Here is a 26464-nt window from a genome sequence, read left to right as displayed (position 1 = left end):
AAAGTTGCGAAATGAAACAGGTTGCCAAACGTTACGTTGCGAAAAGGCAGTACTCGAATAAAAACACATCGGCGATTTCCACTCTTCCGTTATGGGAACGCCATGGAATCGGGGACATTCCTCCATGACGCTTGGACCGTATCACCGTATCATACCATGACCGTATAAGAAACGTGTTAGGCACTTGTCAACGGCGTGTCATACCCATAAGCAGATAGATAGATAGATTCTTTATTCACAACAGCATACAAAGCTCAAAATACAATAGAAAATATACAATAATAGCAGCGTGCCGGCACCGTTTTTTCACGCTCCGTGCATGGCACGCGACGGCGACCGGTTGGTTAGGAAACGTGCTAGTGGGCATAGCCAATAATTATATAATAATCGTCATGCTGATTTATTAAAACGTAGCTTGGATTACACAATTTACAGTCGCTTGAAAAGTATTTATTAGGCGCTTAAAATTAGTCGCTGATTTATTAATTCAGAAGACAAATGATGCGTTACTTACAACCCTTTTTGTTTCAAAGTGTAGTCGCACTTTTAAAATCGTACACATTGAATGTCGATTAATGTATGAACACATTTGTTAACCAAAATTAAAAGATCTCGAACAAAATTTACAAGATTATTCAGTCAGACTCACCAAACCTTACATAAAAACCACGTATACATATTTTCATTTGTGTCAAATATCTAATACCAATTTTACACACTAACCCCCTGTTTCACCATCCATCGATTAAATTTATCTGACGGATAAATGTGATGCCGTCTCTGTTTGTTTCGTTGAAATAGACGGAGACGGCACCATATTTATCTGTTAAATAAAATTAGTCAATGGGTGGTTAAACCGCCCCTTAATAAAAAAGATATGAGAACTTTGAATTACTAATCACTTAAATTTCCCGCCGTACACAACAACTACCTACTCGTAGGTACCCACTTTATCCGCAATCTACTTACTAACTTTTTCCAAAGCACTACTCGCATAAACTAAACAGCTCTTGCATTGTTCCATGAGTTCGAAACTATACTTGAAACGTTTAGGTAATTTACTAAATGTAAACAAACTTCAGCAGCCAGATTTGGTACATTCAAGGATTTTAAACATTTTTCATCACTTAAGCTCTGAAAGTAGGTTGCATTTAACTTGAAATCTGTGTTGTAAATTCGATTTACATCTTTAGGGATGTAAGTAAATTTAAAAATCGAATGGTGCTCCTTTGTATTCACGAACTTGGTAAACAAGGAGATTGTAATGCATAATACTTAAACCTCTATGCTGGCATAATGCTGCTGGCCAGTGCTGGCTGAATGTGCAAAAGCCAAAAAGCGCGAGGCCAAAAAAACAAAAGACGGTTTGGCGCGATAAATTTTCTTCCGCTCTGTTACAAATTGCGTATACATTTATAACGGTTTTTCTTTATTTCCTCGCATTTGTGATGAAAAGTAGTGTTCAACTCGAGTGTAAATGATCAATTACACCCGCGAACTATAAGCACCCTCGCTCACTTTCCTCGCTCGTCCGCCTAAATATCTTGGGTGTAATTGATCACTTACAACCCTTGTTTATCAATCTACTATTTCTTATCTATCATTGTCTTACTATAAACTAGACTAGTGTATTTCAATACAGAAATGTACATTTTTTGATAGTATAATGGGAGAATTTCAATACTTAAGACACCAATTGACGTTGTTTTGTTTACATTTAGTTAAATACCTATACAAACCAAGTATAAATAAAACCCGGTTTGTACCGGATGCTGATTAACTTAGTGAGATACATGAGCCCGGCGGTTGAAACTGCACTTGTCAGTACTCATCGTAGCTTGTGTTTCAAAGTTTCAAGCTTATACTTCATTAGAGGCCGAGGGGCACACTTAAAACGTCACCTGTTTTCGTAGACGACAGCGCCTCTGATGGCTGGATGATGAAACACAACCGTCAAGTGTGTCAAAATAGGACTTGGAGAAAATCAGTTGTTCAACTGTCAGGCTTGGCAAGTTGATGCGGTTTTTTTAGTTCTCTCAGTTTTTGTTAATTTTTTTTAGAAAACGTTTGTTATTTGTAATTTTATTTTGTTAAATGGACTGTTATACATAGGCTGATAATGACAAAAATAAATAAAGAAAAAGAAGTTTATAATATCGTAATTATGTTTGTTTTGTGCGTGCTTGTGTGTAGATTTAGCGCCTTTTACTATACGAGTAGATGCAAATTTGGTGATAGAGTTGCCATTCTTTTTCTCTATAGTAACAATACTCTTTGGTGAGATACATATGAGTCCAGTTGAAACTGCAATACTCCACAGCTTGTTACGAAGCTTTGACTTCATTAGCGGGCTATTAACGCGTGACACGTGATGACGGTGACGTCATAGATAAGCCGTATTTGTCGTACACGCCCATTCCTGTCAGTTTCTATGGGCGTGTACACAAAAAACAGGGCCGGTATTTCCATGTCGGTATTATCCGGGCCGGGAAAGAGTGTCACCCGACATCTCTTTCAACCCTCGTCTTAAACCGTGTGACAGAAAGAAGTGTTGAAAACGATTGCGATTCTAAATGTGTTAAACATTAAATAAGACCTCCTGGTACGTGAATATAGCAGCTGTTGAATGAAAGTATCAATTTGTCATTGGCATTGACACAGATACAAGATAACCTGAGGCCGTATTAACTAACGTTTCTGACGCTATCAAATGACAGATTTTGCATACAAAAACTGACACTTAATTGCAATCGCGAGCATCTGAAGTATTAGGCAATATGGCCTGTACTGTACCACTACGAATGTACAGAGTAGAGTCTACGTATGTACGTACTACTATGGATAATTGTACAGCGCCTCTACAAATAATTTACGCCGTCGCTATCGAGTACGGTCACTGTAAACTCATGGTAGTGGTACTGGATCCAAAGGATACCATATTTATAAGGCAGCAGTGAATTGATAGTGTTTTTCCGAGCCTTGGAATCGGTAGACTGGAGCTATATTTTCAACAATTAAATTGTACTATGTAAAGTGTCAGTTCCACTAAATAAAAAAATAGGATAATTAGTTGTCACTATCAAACAATCATTCTGAGATGGAATTAGATACGAATATTTTATTAAAGCCCTGTAATCCAGAAATAATCTTGCTCTCAAACTCAGGAAAAATAGATACGTCACAACTCAGTATTTCCATGCAAAATCTACGCGAAAATCACGTTTTGGCATGTCAAAAAGTATAGGTAAAAAAACTTAAGAAGGTGACCTGTTGTATGTACTCGTAGTAGTGCATGGAATTGATATTATGGGACTTAAGTCATTTTTCGAATATGGAACGTCGACTTATTTTACGGACACGTTACTACTACTTACATACAACAGATACTATATACATTTTTTTTTACCTATACATCAATTAACTAGTGGTGTCAAATACTCTATTACACGTAATACACATTCGCATGGCGGCTGTAATAGAATGTTACATATTTAATTAAACAATTGGTTTAGAAAGTTGTCCGTCAAAAAATATTATCTTTAAAAACCAATACGTTGAAGTAAAAGAGGCGCTGACGTGGCAGTTATAAACAGAAGTACCTACCTACGACAAGAGATGGTAACGCGTACTTCAGCCTCGACAATGATTTTATACGTAGAGGTCATGCTCACAAAAAAACCGTAAAACTTTTTTTGTACAGAAATAGGCCTGCGTAACGTGCGTTTGACCACAATCTCGAAATATAGAGTACGCTTTCCTGATTAACAGGGAGCGTAACTTTGGTGCGGGTGACGTAATTATGACGTGAAGTCACATATTATGATGTTATAAAACAAAATTACAACACTGCAATGATTCTTTCTTAATAATTGAGTGGTGATGTAAATTAAAAATAAGATGTGAATACAATATTTTACTGGGTAATATAATTGAAACAAAAAATATTTTTCCTCGAGTAACTGAAACAACCCAACAAAAAGTTTCGTTGGGTGACAAAGTATACAGAACGCTTAAGATTGCAAAATAATATCGCATCTTCGTTTGTATTTTCATAAATAAATTTGACATGTACACTTAGGGCAATATAACTCTCGAATCTCGCGCCATTTACGAATTGGCGTTGTACTGGTCATAATCCTCATAACCGAACCTGGAGCAAAATATTGACGAAGGTCAAGCCTTTCTTCATGTAAATCAATTTTATTTTATGGCAATGACTTTAAAAATAGTTCTTTGCCTAAAACTTCTGGCGTTTCCAAATCCCAAAAACCATCCATGAAAATAGACTACATTCTATTACATCATTAAATTATAGAGGCCTGGATAAAAACACTTTGTATTTAGCTTGACGTCATACGTCTGTCGTCGGCACCAAAGTTACGCTCCCTGCTGATTAATGTCCCCAATACCTTAGATTTTCCCAGTTGCCCATTTCACGAAGCTACAAGTTACAATTTACAAGCGGTAGTCTCTTTTCAATGCATACTGTTAAACAAAGACTACCGCTTGTAAATTGTAACTTGTAGCTTCGTGAAATAGGGCACTAATGTAGCACTCTCGAGAAACACAGACGCATGCAGGGAATTTTACTGTATTAATAAATATGAACATGAATTGAAATGAACTAGAGTATTTGATTTAATTCCAGCTTAATACCTCCACGCCGCTAGCTCCACGCGATTGAGAAAAAGAGTTGACAGACGGGACGGATAAAAGGGATGCTAAAGGGTTCCGTTTTTGTGAACTGAGAAATGAATCCCATAAAAAAAAATGTTGTATTTTATAGTTGTATAGTTGCAATACAGTCTTGGGTACCCTGACTCGCACCTCTAAGTTTATCGATATGCATGAAATTTAATTTTAAAATCACCTTAGTCACGAGCTACTGTAAATTGTTATCTATAAATATTATACACTTGTTTAACCTATTAAAAAGCTAAAGTGGATTTACGATTAATATAATAGTATATACTTAATTCATATGGCAAGTTCAGCAGAACAAATTTCCTGTTAGTCACTCTATTAAATTTTTCTGAAATGTTGATGAGTTGTAGGCAACATTCTCAACCCACTGTGGCAAGCTTATTAAATGCATAATGCATTCAGCACACACGTACGCAATTACGTGTCAGAACTAACAAAATGCTTTTAGGAATATTCGAATTTGTATGTACTTAATTGAAATGCAAAGCCACTTACCAGATTTCACTATAATTATAGGAACTCTTTTGAATAAAAAATAATTTTGTAAAACGGTCTACAATTTGACGGAGAAAATAGTGAGCAAACAAAAAACCCACCTACGTAAATAAACAAAAGTACATCACACATAATCCACTATTACCAACACCCCGCAAAGGAACTACGAAATGAGACTAGAGTTAATTTTGTGTGGAGTTAGTAATGTATGGACTTTATGTTGATTCACGTGGAAGCGCTTAATATATATATGTTAAAACCCACCTATATGTATCACTGATGTAGCTATCTAGCATCTGTTGCCTTTTGCCCAATTAAAATGTGAGTTAAATATTACGATTATTAAGCCCAAGCCTCGGTTTAAAAGCGAGTATATCAAATATTATACATTTAAAAGCCTGCAAATATCGCTAATGGGAGGGACGTGGGCACTGTCCCAGCTGGGCTGTAGTCCGCCACAAACAATGTATTTAAGTACACTCAGCAAATTTTAAAGGCTTTATGGGTATTTTTTTCATACTTAACATAAATTGACAGGCATTGTTACATTACAGATCAAATTATAAAATTCACAAAATGACAAGTAACATTGACGTGACATATTAGAGAAACATTAAAAAACTAACTTTTGTAATCTTTTGCTAAATTTGTAGGTAGGGTACTTATGAACCAAAAGCACTCCAGATTATTTTGAAAACAGTGTCGTTGGTAAATTAAGAACTTTTAACATTTTTTTACCGAGCATTATTCATTTCCTTAATTCCTGATTATCTTTTAAACATCAGTGACTTGGAAAAATTAACATTCGACCTTATAATAAAGTGAATGTTTCCTTCAAGTAAACGGCAGTCAAAAATAACACGTATAAACGGTAAAAAAGGCCCTGGAGAAAAAGTTGTAAATATTCAAAATATCAAATATTCAAAATACTTACAACACACAGGACTGATCACGCTATTTAAACACGCGAGTAATATTTAGCTCGATGTTTCGACCACATTGCAGTGACTGTGAGTGAAAATCACGAAAGTTTAAAACATTATATATCAAAATATAACTAAATTACTTAAGTTGTGACATTTTAGGAAAATTTTAAAAAATATCATCATTATTTTTCATCGTCGACTGTATTGTTGATTAGGTACTTATTAAAATAAACTGAAGTCTCTTTTGAGTAGCATACGATACCTTGATTATTTAAGGTACTTTTTTTGGTACTTACATTTATTTTTTCCATCGTACGAGTACAGGTCGTTCGATGTGGACCGTACCCGCCCCACTTTAGCTAACTGACATAATCAAGTAGCACTCACCAGAAGGCACAAAACGACTGCGGTAATAATGGCATATTTCAGACCCCGCAAGGCTGGCTGCATACTTGATTCGAAAAATATACATCGTATCGTCAATAACTTTTACGAAGTCTCTTAAAATTAATATTTTGGTAACAACACCTACAGTCAACTACAAAGATATCGATTCGCCCACAGTTACACATTTATTTATTTATTTCAAACATTTAAACAATAATTAATGCTCAGGCTACTAAATATTTAACTTTGTCTTGAACCATCTTAGTATCCATGTCCCATACATATACATCCCTGTATTATTATTATTCTGTTTTGTAATTTATTCTTTAATTTTATACTATAGTTTTTAAGTACCTATTTTATTTGTAATTATTTTATTTTGAAAAAATGACTTTCTGCCTATTCTTCTTGGCAATGATGGTCTTTCCGAAAGCCTGGCGTTTCGGAAGAGCGTGTGAAACACCCAGGTGTCGGTAGCACCGATTTCATGTTTGCCATTACGGACGACAGACAAACAGCAAGCGAGTGTTTGTCAAGCATTTCATACGTTTTTGCAGCTTCGCGGCAGCTTCAGCAGCAAATTTCCTTCCTACAACTTCAACTTAAAAAATCAAGTGATTAAAAAAAATGAGATAACCACTCCTCCTTGAATGGCAACTTAAATTTTTCATTGTTTAAAAACGTAGTGAATACTTTATTTACGTCAAAAAAATTATAACCTCTAAAATTCGTGCAACGTCCAGAGGTTTTTTAAATTGTCACAAGAATTTTGCTTCACATAAAAAGAAGGAATTTCAAAAGAAGTTCGTTTCGTTCGTCCCTCTGAATTTATACTATTTTACAGTGAAGAGATACGATTTTGATTTTCGACGGACTTCAGGTACTCTAGCTATTAGAGCTTCGGACTTAATTCAGCAACACATTATATGTAGTAATTTGTAGAGACCAGACTATTATGCAACATAAAAGCTTCAAGTATGCATGCAAATATGCATGAAAACTATCAAAATATGCAACGTTAATCGAAAAGTCGTATTATTTTCGCCATCGACATCGACAGTAATTTACGTATTTGGTTAGGTATATAATAATCACTCAAAATATTTCTTAAATAAAATTTCGTTATTCATTTTAGAGCCCCGACATATACATTCTGTAAAATTAGATTTGTTAAAAACGACCTAATGCTTTAAGTGCACACTTCGTAGTATTCCGAAGCAGCACTTTAATGAAAGAACCTAGTTTCGAACAAAATGAATAAATAACTTTTTTTTTGCCACGACGGTCTTAATCGGAAAAGGCTAAAATATTTTATGAACATCCTCCCAAAGTGTGTAACAACACCCATTTCGGGGGTTTTCGTGCTAAAATCTTCATACGGAGACACAGACAAATTAGCAAGCTAGTAATTTGTTAATTTCATACGTTTTTGTGGTTTTTTGTATTCGGCAATTTTGTTAAAAAATTTCCTTCACGCTGCAACTTTAAAAAAAAAAATCAGTACTTTAAAAAAAGTGAGATAACATTACTTTTTTCAATGAAAGACGTTCATTATTAAACGCGGTGCTCAGGCTAAAATCTTTTTTTCAGTTACGTATTAAAATTTAGAAGGCACGTGTAAAACCTAATTTCGCGTAGTTGTGGTTCAGCTTTCGCGAACTTGACCAAGCGTAACTGACAAAAAGTCACCGAACCAAAAGTTCACTTTAAGTTAAAGAAACTTAACTTCACACAGTTTGGGGTACTCCGATTAATTAGTAGTACAATATACGAAGTTCGTTCTTTATGTCACTCTGCCACTTTAACTTAATACGCGAGTGCTAGGTTCTTTGTAAGATACAACTTTGCTGGTCGAATTTCGGCGGTAGGCCTCAGGTACTCGTAGCTATTAGAGCTTCGGACTTAACTTCAGCAACACATTAAATAAGTAGAATTTGTAGAGACCAGACTGTTTATGGAACATAAAAGCTTCAATATGCATCAAATATAATTAAATTCAAATAAGCAACGTTCTATCAAAAACTCTTATTCATTTTAAAAACAAATATCGATATAGAAAATTTAAAATGGGTGAAATTGTTGTACCCCGTCATTCTTTTAACACTTTTATAATATCTTGGCAAAAAGGTACAAAAATTAACATCGCATATTATTGAATGAACACATTTACATGTGATATTTATTGTACTATTTCTTCAAATGATAAAAATTTGAAACATCAGCGGTAAACAATAACAATTAGTATTGTTAATTTATAATCAATAAAATTTCTAAGTGGAAAAAGGTTAATTTTTAGTTAATGTCAGTGCAGTGGGCAGCACACTGACATTAACTAAAAATTTGCTGTAAAATTAAGCCCTTGTAAAAACGACCTAATGCTTTATAGTGCACACTTCGTAGTATTCCGAAGGCAGCACTTTAATGAAAGAACCTAGTTTCGAACATTAAAGTTGAAATAAAAAACATTTTTTTAAACCCACGACGGTTCTTAATCGGAAAAGGCTAAAATATTTTTTATGAACATCCTCCCGATTAAAAGTGATACAAACGTAAAAACAACATCCATCCGTCGGGGGCTGGCTCGTGCTGAGGCTGCAGACTGGTAGAAACATAAACTGGTATAATATTACGCTAGTAATATTAAGTTTATGGGTAAAAAAATATGTTTGTGGTTTTTTGTAGTCGGTTTAATTTTTGTTATAAAATTATTCGTTTTTCACGCTTTTTAGTGAAAATAATTTGAGATACAATAGTTTAATGTCAACTGCTCGTTAACCGTTTACGAAAGATTGCTTTTTCTGATGCAGAGACGTTCATTATTGAGGGGTCCTGGTGCTCACCACCCGTTCCATTTCACCATGTGCATTACGATGACATAAAAATTATTTCAGCTTTTTCTTTTTCTTTTTCAGCGTCGTGGGTTTGGGTTTTGGGTTTTTATTCACAATTTTAAATTTTACTTTTTTCTTATAAGAAATCAAATCAGGCAAGGATACTAAGATAAGACAGGACTTGACTATGTCATGACAGAGAATATATTATTATTTGTCTTCGCATTACGCAAGAATCCTGCACTAGTTGTTTCGGCTAATCTGGCCAGGTGGCCACAAATTAATCTCAAATTTTCAGTGTACCTATTTAAAAACTTAAAGAGCCAGAGAGACGTAGGTACCTACCTGTAAATTTCGCGTAGTTGTGGTTCAGCTTTCGCGAACTTGACCAAGCAATAACTGAGCGAAAAAGCTCACCGAACCAAAAGTTCACTTTATTCGTACTTATAGAAACTTAACAAATTTCACACAGAAACCGGTAGGTACCGATTAATTAGTAGTAAAGGTATAAAGTACGCTATCATCCCTGTTCGGTAGGTTCTTTATGATGCAAACACTGCTGCCAATCGACGAAAGATAACATCATATCGCGGGTCGCTAGGTTCTTTATAAGGTACTCACTGTTGCTGGTCGACAGTGAGCGCGCGGCGCGGCGGCGGAGCCAGGGCTACTGGCCACGCGGCCTGTAGTAGCGACTCGCGTACGAACTGCTCCCACGACGGCGATGACCCTGTAAAACACCCAATTTATTAGTCGAGAATTTTTATACTCAAACAGTTAAAACAATGGTTATGGAATGGTTAAAACCTTTTCTCAAACATCCAAGGAAATGTCGTTCTTATCTTCGTGATCATAGCACGCCAAGTAAGTCATTATATAGCACTTATTAATTATATAGTTCTAATTTCAAATTAGAGGATATAGTAATGGAATTTCATACAACATTGCCGGCCAAGGGCAGCAAAGAGGTTGTCTTTTGTTTCAGTGGGTTTTATTTCTTTTATTGACTATCTATGGCATACTGCCAATAAAAAAAACCTACCTAGTTCGTGAATGTCTATTTACTTTTTAATCTCTTATTTGACTAGATTATTTAATTAGTATAAATTAGGTACTCAATAATAAACAAGGTTTGACATTTAAGTCTTGTTAATAATTTATTAAAATAACTAATTAGTAAGGTACCCTCATTTTATTTTGATACAAAGATTAAGATTTGGTGACAAAAACATCAACCCGAACCCGAGCTTACAAAAAAATTTGCTGAAAATGAATATTTTGGCGGAAATAGAAAAAAAACACAAATACTTACACGGTTTATACCTAAAACGAGTGGTTTATTAATGCAAATAAGTGTTATTTTCGCACGAAGCAAATTAATTACCAAACAGATTTGACCATATACTTAATGGATTACAATCAGATTTTTCGTTAACATTATACACACCTATAGCAAACGATCCCCATTTTAGATTCTGTTTGTTACATAAGATATTCTTTGCACAACATCCAAAAATAAAAGTATCCGTTAATTTAGTGCCTAAATTTTAGATCAGTTTTGACAAGCATGTATTTTATTCTCCAACACATAATTGCCAATTACCATTTTCAGCGCCGAAACTGCAGAATATGCAATGTCGCGCGTGCTCATGTCGCCAAACATAAAATAATCGGCCATTTTACAAATACAATCTGAATTTTCGATTGCTTTCATCGAGCTCTAGTATTGTCAGCCAAATTATTATATAAATTATGAGTTTTATCTAATACCTTTAAACGAGCAATATATATATATATATATATTTCGGGGATCTCGGAAACGGCTCCAACGATTTCGATGAAATTCGGTAAGTGGGGGTTTTTCGGGAATGACCAATCGATCTAGCTCAGTCTTATCTCTGGCCAAACGCTTATTATCGAGTTATATATAGCCCGAGCAAAGGTCGGTCGCCCAGGTGTTATTATATAAATTTTGAGTTGTAGACTCATGGATATATCAAAAAATCGGCCAAGTGCGAGTCAGACTAGCGCACCGAGGGTTCCGTTCAAATTTGTAGATGTATGAATATTCAGTGTTGGCAGAGGTTCTTTCCTCGGCAAAATGTACGCAGTATGGCGCTATATTTTAAATTGTTTTTTATTTTTTATTTTTATAGAGACTGTATCCTGCAGACAAACTGTGTAAACAGTTTTGCAGGGTTTTGTGCAAAAAAACTATGTAAAAAATAATGTCATATAAATACTTTTTCCTTCATTTATTCATATTAGATGGTTACTAACATAAGAAATAGTACTTTTTCAGACTGTTCTTATCGGTTGCGTTTTGTCGTGTTCCTCCATACTTACCAAATTTTAAGTTTCTGGGACAACTGAGAAGTTAGGTATCTTATAGGTTTTGATTCCCCAGAAATTTAAATAGAAACAGCTTTTTTAATGATTTTCTTTTCATTAAAATTAAATTGTTAGTAGATATAAGAATAAGTACAACTTTTACGTTCACTTGCAGGCTTTTTAATCTAGGTTTAAGTGGTCTAAGTCCTGTCAGATCCATACAAGAACTGTCAGTTTAAGCCTTGAATCGAGATTTAAAAAGGCCTACAAGACGTCCTTAGATTCTAAAAAGCCAAAGAAAACAACTAAATGTTGTGCAACCAGCAAAGACTAGAAGTTTAGAAATGTACTTACGCCCATACTCTGGCCGCGCTGAAATGTGTCAACTCCGGAATGAGTGAGTTCACTCATTTGGAATCATGACAGAGAAAGTAGTGTTGGAAATGACTGTAAGACAGAAAGAGACAGCACTACTTTCTCAGTACCGCGCCGTAGCGTCTAAATGTTACTAAACTTTTTCACAGCTTAATCTCCGGCAACAAGCAAACCATTCGACCAAAATAGCTGGCGAGAGCACTACGCACTGATGTCGCCGATCTGGGGAGCTACTACGAAATTCGAAAATCGAAGTTCGTATCGCACCGCTCCTCTCAGTCTCGTACGAAGTTCGTTTTTCGAACTTCGTAGTAGCCCCCCTGCCGGCATACGCTGCTGACATAGTCGGCGACTTTGACGTAAAGCAATTTAGAACGTCGGGAATCCGTATCGCTATATCTATCAGCAATGTGATGCAAATGCCTAAGCAATTTGAGAGCAAAATGATTTCCAATATAAAATCCTTTGTAATTTAATAACACTAACGTTTCTACGTAGTTTTGCACATACATTAAAAACTAACCGTCATAGGAGCTCCGCGAAGCGCAGCCCTGTTGAATCTACTTTGCGCCAGAAAAACTTTCTTTCTTTGTGTGTGTCAGAAATTTACTAGTTAACTTCGTAGGTATTACGTATTACATGTCAAGTTATAAGAATTTATATTGAAACGCGTTGCGGTATTTTTGTCCTGTTTTTGATGTTACCCCTTCTTCCTCGTGGAATGTTTAACCCAATCCATGGAATCCTTGCATTCACCCGTTATGAATTATTAACTCGATGTAAGCCAAGACATAACACACGCCGTGTGTTTTTAATGTGACAATTTGACAAATAATTAATTCTAATACGAGAATGTAAGGTGAGCAAAGTAATAATTTATAGTTCATTGATATGGGCTATAAATATAATAAATATGGATAATAAGCATAGCGTAGGACGTTCGTCGTATCGATCGATTTTTTTTTACCAAAATTCTTTCGAAGCAAAATGTTCTTTAAGCCTCACTGATGAATGAAGCACAGAATTTAATTATTCTGAAAGCCAGCATAATCTCTACCGCCTCAAGCTTTTTTTTTTAATGATTTACGGTAAATAACACTAGACATGTTTTATATAGGAGTATGTACACTGCATCAACCTTTAATGTACGCCCGATATTTAAATCCATACTATCCATACTAATATTATAAATGCGAAAGTAACTCTGTCTGTCTGTCTGTCTGTCTGTCTGTCTGTTACGCTTTCACGCCAAAACCGCTGAACCGATTTGGATGAAATTTGGTACAGAGATAGAATAGACCTTAGGAAAGAACATAGGCTATATAAAGGCTTTAAGGGGTTGAAATAGGGGATGAAAGTTTATATGGTGGAAGTTCGTCGCTGTCGAAGATAAAACCATGAAACTTGGCATTTAGGAACTTAATAAAAAATAAGTCGGTATTTGTAAGAGCTTTTTTGAAAATTCGACCTGTGAGGGGATGAAATAGGGGATGAAAGTTCATATGGAAGGTCGTCATTATCGAAGATAAATCGATGAGTCTTTATTAAACTTGCCATTTCGGCACGTGATTAAGAGATAAATAGACATTTGTTCGCGCGTTTTTTTTTTAATTCTTCCTGTGTGGGGGTGAAATAGGGGATGAAAGTTTATATATAAAGATCGTCATTGTCGAAGATAAATCGATGGTTCTTTGTGAAACTTGGCATTTGGGCACGTGATAAGAGATAAATAGATATTTGTACGAGCGTCTTTTAAAATTCTTCCTGTGTGAGGGTGAAATAGGGGATGAAAGTTTATATGAAGGTCGTCATTGTCGAATATAAATCGATTGTACTTTATGAAACTTTGCATTTGGGCACTTATAAAAAATAAAATAGATATTTGTTCAAGCGTTTTTGAAAATTTTACCTGCGAGGGGATGAAATAGGGGATGAAAATTTATATGGAACGTCGTCATTATCACAGATAAATCGATGAATCTTTGTGTTTAGGTATTCGATAGAACAAAAAAACTGGTTAAATTCGACTCAGACTCGCGCATCAAGGGTTATTTACGTACCGTACGTAGGTATTTATAAATGAATATCCAGTGTTAGGAAAAAAAATTGCTAATAGAGTTTACCTTTATACAAAATTCCAAGTTTCTAGGACAGCCGGAAGTACCCTAAACCTTTTTCTGTTAAAGCGATTTGTATGGAAACACCTTTTTAATGAGTGATGCTTTTGATTGCGTTAACTTAGAAGTTCGATTTTTCACAGCTTCCGGGACTATTGACCTGAGTTTAGGGCTTTAATTTCTGTTGCTGGCAACACAAGATTTTGTTCGTTAATGTTGGCAGAATTTTATTCTCTTATACTTCCGGTCGCCCATCGGCCATAACCAAAGGCCATAACATTGTTTTCTACGTCTAATAAGACAATTCAGTTCTATATTTTGCTCTTTTCTAACTGTGTAAAGTGTTGGTGTTTTGCATAATAAATCTTCATTTCATACAGTGCAAAGACTTTTTCTTGGGAAGAAACAAAACGACAATAATTTACAGTCCACGCTCCCAACAATTTCAACTCGATACATACTCCGCGTGTTTACGGGATAAAGGGTCTAAGGGTTCCATTTTTTTCCTTTTGAGGTACGGAACCCTAAAAAACATTCGTTCCGGCTCTTTTCACATTTCGACATTTTTCATACTTGAAAATATGGGGATGAAAGTTATTAAGGAATTCCAAACAAATTTACTATAAGTATACTTATCGGAAAAATGTGTAGCTATGCTTAGTAAGAATGACGTCTTAATTATAATCCTACCCTCCTAACTTACAATAAAGGACGTAAGATGTCAAGAGTTCACTATGAAGAATTAGTCTTTTTGTGTTGGCAGGGTAGAATACACGTCGTATTGCTAAAATATTGCTACCCGAAAAATATTTATGTTTTAGAAGGAATGGAAGAACAAAAAAAAATAGTTTAGATATAAAGCAATGTATTAAAATAGCTTATTTTCAGTAAACCGTAGAGGTTTCTATGTGCTATTATTGGCAGAATAGGTACTTACCCTAAATAAATTAAACACTTTCCAAAGTTACTATTCCATGCGGACGAAGTCGCGGGCAAAAGCTAGTAAGTATATATTTATACACCGCAAAAAACTTGGCAGAAAGAGTTTTTTTTTTCAAACAAAATTATTTAATTACAATTATTTTAGCTATGAAAGCAAGAACTGAAGTATAATATTTCTTGCGGTGCATTGTTCTTGGCAATTCGTTTCCGGAAGCGCTGGTAATGTAAAAAGTGACATGTAAATGAGTCATTTGCGGCCTAGGTACTCACAGAATTAAATGTTTTGATTTTCTTCATTTAACTACTTGCAGAATAAAAGTTTTGAATTTAGAATTTACAGTGTCTTTGGATAATAAAGCGACTCAATCCTAAAAAAAAAACAAGGTCCATCAACGGTCTATTCCAGTGATGTTCGAAAACTCGTCTCTAGCTGACTTTTTTCTAACGTTTTTCAACGAGTCTATTAAAAGTTCAAGGCCGCTCTGCAAGTGAGCTTTTAACGTTGCCAGTTTCATTTTATTGCACGCGACATGTAGATAGTTCGTTTTAGTCGTGTTTAGTTAGCGAATTTCTTTGGATAAAATGTCATTGCAAAACACCCACTCAGAATGAAATGACTGATGGAATGCTGGAAAACTCATGTTCGAGATGTAAGATGCAGGGAATCGTTTTAGTAATCAGATGATGGGTGAACGGAATGAAAGTGGAGTTTTACTTAGTAAAAGTATTATTTGGAACCGTTTGGGAATGGACTTCTAAAATGTTTATACTCATTGCCCTGCTTACTGCAAATGCAGTACTTGCAAACACGCTATAAACGTAGTATTTTTGCGCAATTACGCATGTCTCGTTAGATAAAAAATAGTATTTTAATTAAAATCGTCGCTAACTTGTGCTTCGCCGTTTTTAGTAGAAAATTATACTGAAAAAAAACGGCCAGTATCAAATAACCATGACATGTATACTGCATTCGTAACTTTTAGACTGGGCACAGTGAAAAAAAGGGATTTGAAAAAACATAACCCGCTTTAAAATATAGTATAATCGATTCTACTCTCGATTATGAACAAAGTACTTTCAGATTTCAGTTATTTCATTGTCAGCTTATGTTGATGTCCTCCATGTCGTGTCCGACAAAGTCGAACCTTTAGGCTTGTTTATTATGTGCCTTAATATGACTGGAGATGCCAAACTTTGCTTTAAAAGTCCTATTACAGGCCGCGCAATGTAATTGACCACTATCATTTTACTTTATGTGTAAGGTCTAATCTGTGTGATGTGTGTCACATGAAGGTCCCCAGATCCCTGACCTCGCCGTGGTCTCCCTGAGCACCAATTCCTCCACTAATTGAGTTTTCCTCTTCCTCAACCGACGGCCTTTAAATTCAAATTTGATACCATCAATTTCGACGGAGTTCTGACTTTGGAAACTAATCCCTCCGGGCCTTATGGAAGTTTATACGAACACTTTTTAACTAGTTGAAATTAAAACACCCAGGCTTTTGAACTTTTCATTTTAGAGTAAGCGGATGCGGAAACGGAAGCGGAAGCGGACATTATGAAGAAGCGGATGATGCGGACAAGTCCTCCTTCAATGAACTACGTACACCGAGGAGAACCAATGGAAGGGTTTCTGTACAGCTCTCGTCTGCGTGGCACATAATTGCTGCTTTCAACATAGACAGTTACCACACGCCACAAGACCATTAGCAGTTGGATGATACGCAGTAGTTTAAAGGTGATGTGAACCGATGATTGACGAGATTTTACTGAAAAGATGAGATTTAAATTGTCTACCTCTATCCGTGGTTACCTTTTCGGGGCAACCAAAACGTGATATCCACGTAGATAAATGCCTTGGCTACATTTTCAGCCATAATATCCGTACGTGGTAAACCTGTCAACGGCGGTAAGGCAATATTTCTATCCGTTAGAAATCGGAAGTGGGCCTGTAAGATCTACGTGGACATGGAAAAAACGGGCCGAACGAAGTTTAAAATCATGCACTGGCGCACGAAGTTGGCGAGATTTTTTTGATTTCTGCAATCTTTCCTGATACCCGGCCATACATAGCGTTCAGTTACATAAGTGGTACTAGTGTTTACCCGCGACTTCGCACACCTAAATCATTAGATCCATCTTCAGCAGCTGAATTGAACTTTCGGGATATTTAAAAATTCCCGTGGGAATTCTCTACAGTTAAATCGTGGTTATCATCTACGTTACATGAAAAACAATCAAATCAAATTTCATGACTAAGCCCAGCGGTTGTTGTTTCGAGATTTTATCCCTATCCCGTGGGAAAATCGGAATAAATAGTAGCCTATGTTTTATTCGAGATGTCCAGCTATCTAAATACCAAATTTCATCCAAATCCATCCAACCGTTTTAGCGTGAAGGAGTAAAAAACATAGGTACTCACTCACTCACTCACTCACAAACTTTCACATTTATAATATTAAGTAGGATATTCATAATGTGGTTTTCTTTTGCCGCGACAATACGAGTAACAAAAATTAAATTGAATTTTGAATGCAAAGTCCCATCCAACCAAAATGTAAAACGACCCTTCATGAAGGGTCATTGCGTATTTTTTTTTGGTTACAATAGGGCTCTGCTGACACTAGATTAAAGATACCGCCGTTTAGGCTCCATTTCCACCAGAAATGTGGAGGATATTGTGTTGCGAGGAATGCGTTCTTCATGAACCAATAGAATCGCTTCATTTACCTCGCCTCGCTCCTCTCAGCTGATTCCACTAGAGATGTGCTGTGCAAGAATAGGTAAATGAAGCGTTTCTATTAGTACATGAAAAACACATCTCTGGTGGAAACGCAGCCTTATAGCGTGCATTTTGACATGGCTAAAATTAGTACGGAACCCTAGTGCGCAAGTACGAGTCGCACTTGGAAGGTTCTTGAAGTATTACATATCAGATAAAACGTCAAGAGCTGTGACTTTAAAGGAAAGTTTATACGCATTAGATATTCTAAGCGGGGTTTGATAGGATATATTTTTAATATAACATCGAAGCTTAATAAGGTCGCCTTTAGACTACAGCACGAAACATATTCAAAAGACGTGACGCAAATTCTTGATTTTTGATGTCTGTCTGTAAATATCAATGACCAATATAATCTGACCCCACACTGCGTACATTTTGCTTAAGAGTAGGGCTCTGCATACACTGTATGTATTTAACCACACTGAAAAAGCGATAAATATCTTCAAGACACGATTCCCGTTTACTTACATAACCTATAAATGTGTACGAAACCCGCGGTGCGCAAGTCCGACTCGCACTTGCCCGGTTTTTTTTTCACAAGGTTATAACTAAATCTATCTTCTCGAAAAGATTAAAACCGACCTAAATTTCAAATGGGTGCGCTCTTTTTTAAATCTTCATTTTGAGCCATGTCAAAGGGTTGGTGCGGAGGAAGTATTTGTCTCGGAGCAGATTGTTAAGCTTTGAGTGTCTTCCTGCCTCGAGTTGAGCATAGCGAGTACCTACTTATAAACGCTCTTATACTTTCTGTTGTAGGTCGAGATTCCACAGCGCGTAACACGGCGGGTAGAATTTAGGATATGCGATACAGTTTTTATTTGGAACTGGCCAGCGATTGACCTCTGTCTCATCTGGTGGTAAGTGCATATGAGGCTAAAAATGTAGCTTTCTGGTTCAATAAGGCTTTGGCTTTTAATAGCTCTAAATTGGGTAGCTTGTGGACAAAAAGATGTATTCTACTAGCCGTTGCCCCCGACTCCGTCTGCGTAGAATTCGTTTATCGCTATTCCGCGGGAACTATGCAATTTTCATACTCACTCACTCACTCAAAAACTTTCGCATTTATAATATTAGTAGGATAGTAGAATTTAGTCTGAAGTTAGTGACTGAGACATGAATTGGATTAATATTGTAGAAAAAAAAGCATTTTCATCACTTAAGCTCTGAAAGTAGGTTGCATTTAACTTGAAATTCGTGTTGTAACTTCGATTTACATCTTTAGGGATGTAAGTAAATTTAAATATTGAATGGTGCTCCTTTGTATTCACGAACTGGTAAACAAGGAGATTGTAATATTTACGTAATACTTACCTCCGTAAGTTTCTTGCGGCGCATTCTTCTTGGCAATGATGGTCTTTCCGGAAGCGCTGGTAGTTTATAAAATGACGTGTAAAGTGCCCATTGCGGCTTATTTACTGAATAAATCATTTGAATTTTGAATTTTCGAATTTCCAATCCTCCATGCTGGCATAATGATGCTAGCCAGTGCTGGCTGAATGTGCCAAAGCCACATACGCGCGAGACCATTAAAAAAAAAACAAAAGACGGTTTGGCGCGATAAATTTTCTTCCGCTTTGTACATTTATAACGGTTTTTCTTTATTTCCTCGCATTTGTGATGAAAAGTAGAGCGTTCAACTCGAGTGTAAACGATCAATTACACCCGCGAACTAATATAAGCACCCTCGCTCGCTTTGCTCGCTCGTGCGCTTAAATTAAGTATCTTGGGTGTAGTTGATCACTTACAACCTTTGTTTATCAATCTACTATTACCTATGTCACAAAATGCTTTGTTATAGCAAAAAGAATAATTATTTCTATTTAAGTGCTATGCTATGCATTTTACCCCTTTCTCGTATGCTAACATGGGAATGTTTTCCATCCGCGTTGAATAACAATGTTGGGCGTGTTTTTGTCCTGCGAATATCCAAACCACGCCTCAGTTTTGCTCACAAAACATATTTGTCTGGCCATTGCGGTCCCGGTTGAAACGGGATTATATAGCGTGTTCTAAAACTAATCCGGAATTTTTCGACAAACGCCTTGAAATTCTGGAATTGTAATAAATTCCCATCTCAAAAACTACAGCGCTTTCATCTTATTTTGTATATACTTGGAAATTAGTGCAAAATTTCATAGGCTAATAAAATAGGTACACTGCCACTTGACAAGGTCGGAATTTGAAATCGACTGCCCGACCTAATATTTACGTAACCAAAGCTGCGGATAAACCTAGTAATGAATATTATCATCAACATACGTGGCTCAATTGCCCGGACCAATCTGTTACCTATACACATTTTTAGCCTACAGCCTACAGTCCCCTTATAATCCCTGCCTGGACAGCGCAGTAAATTGCAAAAAAGTTTATCATAGTTTATTTTATCCAGATTCGTTAGTGCCGGGGGCTTGCCGCGGAAAACAGTCGAATATTCCAGAATGGCACATCGATTCGACAAATATATTCCGATAAACAGATGGCATTTGTCATTTATCTCACGTACGGAACGACAGTGAGTAATTCGACCGTTCTGTCATATTTAAAGCCATCTTTAAATAAAGAGTGATAGTGGATAATCTTTGATCTGCCGATAGAGAGAGTACTTAGAACGATATAAAAAAGTTGTTAAATTTAGTTTTAGTGCCGAAAGTTTTTAAATATTTGAGAGAGAAAAAAAAACGCATATTCGATAGGTACACCTACACAGAAAAATGCATTATTATTTTGACTTTAGAAATGATATTTTTTGTCAAGGTTTGACAATGGTATTTTTTTTAGTTATTTTTTTATCGTTGTTCTGTTCTATATATTGCTAATAACATGACATGAGCTGTCAGACAATTTTTACTGTTAAATTATGAGTTGTTGTGCTGAAAAAAGTAAAAAAGTAATCTTATTAATCTTAAACCTATAGGAGATTGTTTCATCCTATTTCTAACTTTCGGTTGGTCAAAAATAGTTGTGCAACCGACTGCGTAGACTAGTATTCCGTTGTGCGACAGTCTGTGTACTTTTAACTAAGTAAGGTACCTAATTATAACTATGTACGTTTAGTAGCTCGTTAGACTATGTAGGTAACACGTTTATATGGGAGAGGGTGCGCAAAGTTATATACACTAATTTATTTAGAGAAATTAATGAAAATTATAAAAGTTGGCGAGTGCTGCGGTGAAAGTTGCCGCTTCGCCGCTAGCGTGCCCTCTGACGGGGAAATTTGGAACTGAACAAAATTAAAACCTTGTTAGCCTGAGCAGTTGTTCAGTCTATGATCACAAATTAATCATTAGGCTCCTTTTGAACAAAGTAATCTGATAAACGTAGTATGATTTATTGCGTTTCGGTTTTACAATACCTACTAACTACAAGGAACATTAGCGCCGTTTGCAACACCGGCAGTTTGTTTATTGGCATGTGTATTTCTTATTTATTTTTTGTCCCCCTTTATAACAAATAAATGTTTTCATTCGTTCTTCTTTAATTACCTATAAAGTATTTTTAAATGCAGTGCCGCTCAAAGGACCGATATCTTTCGTCACAAGACTCGAAAGTACACTCGAATAAGGTAAAAAATTATTATATTAAATATATTGACCCGGATAACTCACGTCTTAAATCGAGTTTAGCTCGACATGTTTCGGGCTAATCCGTAGCCCTTCGTCTTCGGAGCAACGCGACTCAGCGGCTGCTGCAACACGCGCACTGCGCGCCGCCGCTCTGCTCGCGCGACTACCCGACGAAACTGACACCGGCACACAAGTACCCGCGTTTTCATCATCATTACAACTGTCAAATGTAGGGTAGCACACAACACTAACAACATCGCTCTGTAAAGGTACGTTCACACACACCGATGACGCAGCACGAGTATTTAACACCGGTTTCCAACTCGGAAGTACCGTCCAACCACTATCCCGGTTGGGGTGAGTCTCACGGTAGCTTCATGTTCAAAAAATAATTAATTATAATTGTGATTATCCATCCACTACCTACCAATAAATAAATCCACTGTAATCATATGGGAGATAATTGAAAAAAAAGTGATAATAACGTGAATTCGGCGATTGAAAGGCAGTATTTTTTATTATGGCTATATATGGCTATAGTCTTTATAAAAAAATAAAATGTTGATTGGAATTTACCTTCATTTCATATTATAATCGATTGCAATTTATCTCTCTTTGAAAAAACTCAGTGTGGAATTGTATAATTTTGATTTAACAGACCTGGATTCTGGATTTTAGATTTAAAAAAAATCTGTCATAGAGATTTATCTGATTTTGATAGAATATTATGATTTTAAGCGTATTTTTCTCAAAAACCACACGGAATAGTACTTAGCCGATAAAATTAAATATCGAAATAAATAAATATCATGGGACACCTGACACCAATTGACCTAGTCCCAAACTAAGCAAAGCTTGTACTATGGATACTAGGCAACGGATAAACTACTTATATAAATAGATAACTATATACTTTAATACATATTAAAATCCAAGACCCGAGGTCAAACATTCGTATTATTCATACAAATATCTGCCCCGGCCGGGAATCGAACCTTCGTAGTCAGGTTCTTTAACCACTTGGCCATCCGGTCGTCAAATTCTAAAATTAACAAGTTTTATACCCTTTTATTTAATACCAAAATCTTAAAAAATGACAGAAATGGATTTACCCGAGTTTGAAGTTTAGCGACTCATATGTATGTCAGTCAATCAATCATTTATTTGCTAAAAGTAGGAAGGTACCTATTATAACAGGTGACAATAGTAGATTATCCAAAAAGGGACTAAGAAAAGCCATAACGATCCGAGATGTTTAGCCACCCGAGTAGAGCGACGGTGACTATAGTTCAAATATCACTATGGTTGTTTAGTCTCGCATTAAACACTACTTTTCACTTTGAATGCGAGGAAAAAAAGGACGTTCTATAAAACATTACAATTATACTTTTTTACAACGTACACTCAAAACGATTAATGGACATCTGTACAAAATTCCAAATTAAATAGCAAAAAGAATTTGTTCGGCGGTTTTTTCTTTTCTTTTTTTCGTATTTTTTTGATTTGGCTACTCACAGACAGACACCGGGGTATGTAAAATAAAATATAATAAACTTGCGAACCTATTCCTATGGTATGGTATGGTGAATTAATTCCGGTAGTTAAATTGGAATTCCTGGATTTCACGGGATTTTGCAATTATGAATTTACACCCCGCATAATTTGTATCTATGTCTACATAAGACTTATTGGTTGTAGTTAACTGCTCCAGTTCATTTGTCAATTAATTATAACTGTGGTGATAAGGAAAAAGGAGATGTGTCAAAAAAAAACACAAAAATAAGATTTTTGCACTCATGGGTTCAAAACATTATTATGTGTCACGGCAATAAGGAGACGAGTCCATAATTATTTTTTGACTCGTCTCCTTTTTTTCTTGACACCATATTATTCTGTACGAGTGGTACTTGGTACTGGTACTTGGTAGTGGTATTTGGAGCAATACACAGGTATTTTCTATTCTCAAATGATATTTTCACGGATGTTATTTCTTATTTGTTGGATGCGTTTAATACAAGCTTTTATAGTAGCCTGTACTTTATTACTGTTTACATACATTGTCATCCGGACGGCAATGATTTCCGTACCATTCGAGTCAATTCGATTACAAGAAATGGTTAAATTCGTCTTGCAAAATATGAAGACAATATAATACGCATTTCGGGGCATAGGCACCTTTAACAGGAGCAAAATATTAAGACATAGGTAGAGCGTACCTACCTACTCGTTTAACTGAACGATATCTACTTAATTCAACGATTTGTTAAATAATGCAATCTATAGATTCTACCTTTTTTTCATACAAATAAAATTGTATTATCAATTTACGCCATTTCTAGACCTAGAGCCCAAATGACGTCGCCTGTCATGCAAAAAATATAAAAAAATTGTTCAACAGTGTTTCTTGGATTAAACCATAAAGTGTACTATTAAAAAAAACTACTGAAATGTCAATGCAGACCACGATAATTTTCCCATGAGTATTTAATGTAAATAATCCCGGAATTTTAATTCAACTGCTGAATCTAATAGTTTAGGTTAGCGTGAGAACAACATTAAATATAAGTAAAAAATAACTAGCTAAGTATAACTTGAAACTACAGCACCGTATTACAAGGACCACGGGGTATCATCTTTGGCATTATCACGACCAATTAAAGCTAATGCTATAGCCATCATAACCAGTCTACGGGGGCCTTCCTAAAACTTGGAATATTTACCACTTTTATCTCCGAAAGTTTCACCAAAAATTGAATATTCATAAAATGGACAAAGCGGCGCTAACCGGGTAATCTAAAACAAAGTAACTAACGATGCTTCCAACTCCTACCGGAGTCTGTGTTTTTATAATCACTCTTTCATATTTAAAAGTTGCGCGCTGAAGTAACTAAAAGAAACGTTTTTGCATTCATTTATCGTACTCGTCAAACTTAACGACATTAGTTCAACGACTTTTAAAAATATGTTTGTTTTTATTACAATATCGCAAACTAGCGGCTACTTCTGGTTTTTTAATTTTTATTATTTTGATCTTTACTTTTAGAAAATATACCTCATCTACATCTTAAAACCCGTAAATGACATGTATTTCAAAAAACGCATAAGTTTAAAATGTTGAAAAGAGAAATATGTCGAAAAAACCGAAGAAAACGTGAAAAATATGTACTTACATCTATTTTTCTAATGCTACCCAGAATTACCTGATTCAGAAAAAATATTAATAGTAGGTACACTTAAAATGAAAGAAGTGATTTTACATATTATTATTCATAAACTTACATTTATGCTGTCTATTCAGTAATATTCCGAGCGCGAGCGAACACAGCGATTTCAATTGTTATTTTACAACATGGTAATGTTTGCTGACTTTCTGAAACACTCGGAATGTTTTAGAAATTCTGCAACAAATGAATAAATAATAATTTTAGTGGAAATCAGGCGTCGTTATCGTCACCGGCTTATAACGTTTCAGGGTTAGCACAGGCATCTTCTCAGGATGAGAGGGCTCAAGCTGGAAGCTAACCCGCAGCCCTTGTACGGATTGGAAACTTCATACACACCATAGAATTAATTCACAGGTATTTTCAAGTCAAATCAGCAGCTAGGCAACCCCTGCTTTAATTAAATTTGACATACTTAAGTATTATATAGGTAAGTAATTAGAATAATTTGGGTAATTATATAAAATAACTACTTTACTATCGACTAATTGGTGCTGTCAATAACACTGTGGAAAATAATTTAAATTACTATGTAGGTATCTGTCACGCGAATTTGTACCTACATAGGTTGTTTCCGCAAAAGTTGTAACTTTGTCAACGAGTTTTCACCTATTAATTAATTCCTGAAGTTGACCAGAAAATTTAAATACCATCCTCATTTTTATGGACGTATTTAAATTACGTACACATTACTGCTAGTAGACTACAGTATTTTACCTATAGATACACCAAGTGATCGATTTACATGGGTCAATACGGGTAACTCTGAATCTATATGACATAGAGAGATCTGTTTTGAGAAAATATGTCATGTTAAACCTGCATGACGTTCGATGACAAATTCAAGTTCAGTTAACAATAACCATTTTTTTATCTAAGTAAAGCGGCGATTACACTGCGCCGTTCACCTAATGCGGTCGAATTTGTTTTATCGGACGTATTTACATTTGTCCGTCTACTGCGGCGGATATTTAGCTGTCGCTAGTGTGCCGTGTTCTTTACACTTTTGCGGTCGCCGCATGCAGCATGCGGCGAACGACTCAGTGTAATTGCCGCTTATAAAGTTTTCTTATCGCTAAAATCAATGACAATTTTCCTTAGGATAGATCCTTCTGTCATATACTTTCAGAGATACTTATACTGACCAAGCTATAAAGCCTGTAAATCAATGGCACCACTTATGTAGTCACCAGGTCAGAGAACATTATGTACCTTTGTCACTATAAGTTTAGCGAGCTTTCATGAATAGTGTTGAAATAGAAGTATAAATAATCATTTGGGAAACTCTTATAAGCTACAAATCTATCTACCTGTCGGCGGCCGATCGTAAAATCCGCCAGATCACGAAATTACTGGGCATATTGTGAAATAGCGCCATTTCATGATATGCCTAAAAGTTAGTCAGGCATGTCACGATGTGCCTGAGAAACAATACGCCAGGAAGATTAGAGCAACGCATTCGTCGATATTCCTAGCTCTATACCGGCCACATCGTGATATGCCAAAAAAATAAAAAAAATAGGTAGGTACTACGAGCGAAGCGAGGAGTGGTAAGTAAGAATTGTGACCACAACGCACGAGCACGAGCCGAGCAAGCGAAGCGAGCGTGCCGCGGCAGTGGCCGGCGAAGTGCCAGAACCGATATCGCGGCCTAAATTGGCCAAATCATGAAATGGCGGCGTTTCATGATATGCCCAGGAATTTCATGATCTGCCGTAACGTCACTAGGCAAATCGTTAAACGGTGAGGTTTGAACGATATGGCGGATATCCCATAGCCAATTCATG

General features: G+C 35.9%; 1 protein-coding gene across 6 annotated transcripts in view; it reads right to left on the bottom strand.

The window, feature by feature from the left end:
- The window catches only part of LOC141445385 (GTPase-activating Rap/Ran-GAP domain-like protein 3), a 324516-nt gene that overhangs the window by 195066 nt on the left and 102986 nt on the right, over window positions 1–26464 (bottom strand). For all 6 annotated transcript variants that reach the window (XR_012453318.1, XM_074111230.1, XM_074111249.1 and 3 more), the window contains exon 3: window positions 9965–10073. Coding sequence is in view for 5 of the 6 variants with exons in the window: in XM_074111230.1 (XP_073967331.1) it covers window positions 9965–10073 (109 nt within the window). In the remaining variant the exon portion in view is untranslated. The remainder of the gene's footprint in view (window positions 1–9964; window positions 10074–26464) is intronic.

The sequence above is a fragment of the Choristoneura fumiferana genome, chromosome Z, assembly GCF_025370935.1.
Source record: "Choristoneura fumiferana chromosome Z, NRCan_CFum_1, whole genome shotgun sequence".
NCBI classification, from domain to species: Eukaryota; Metazoa; Arthropoda; class Insecta; order Lepidoptera; family Tortricidae; genus Choristoneura; species Choristoneura fumiferana.
This window is presented reverse-complemented; position numbering and strand designations above follow the sequence as displayed.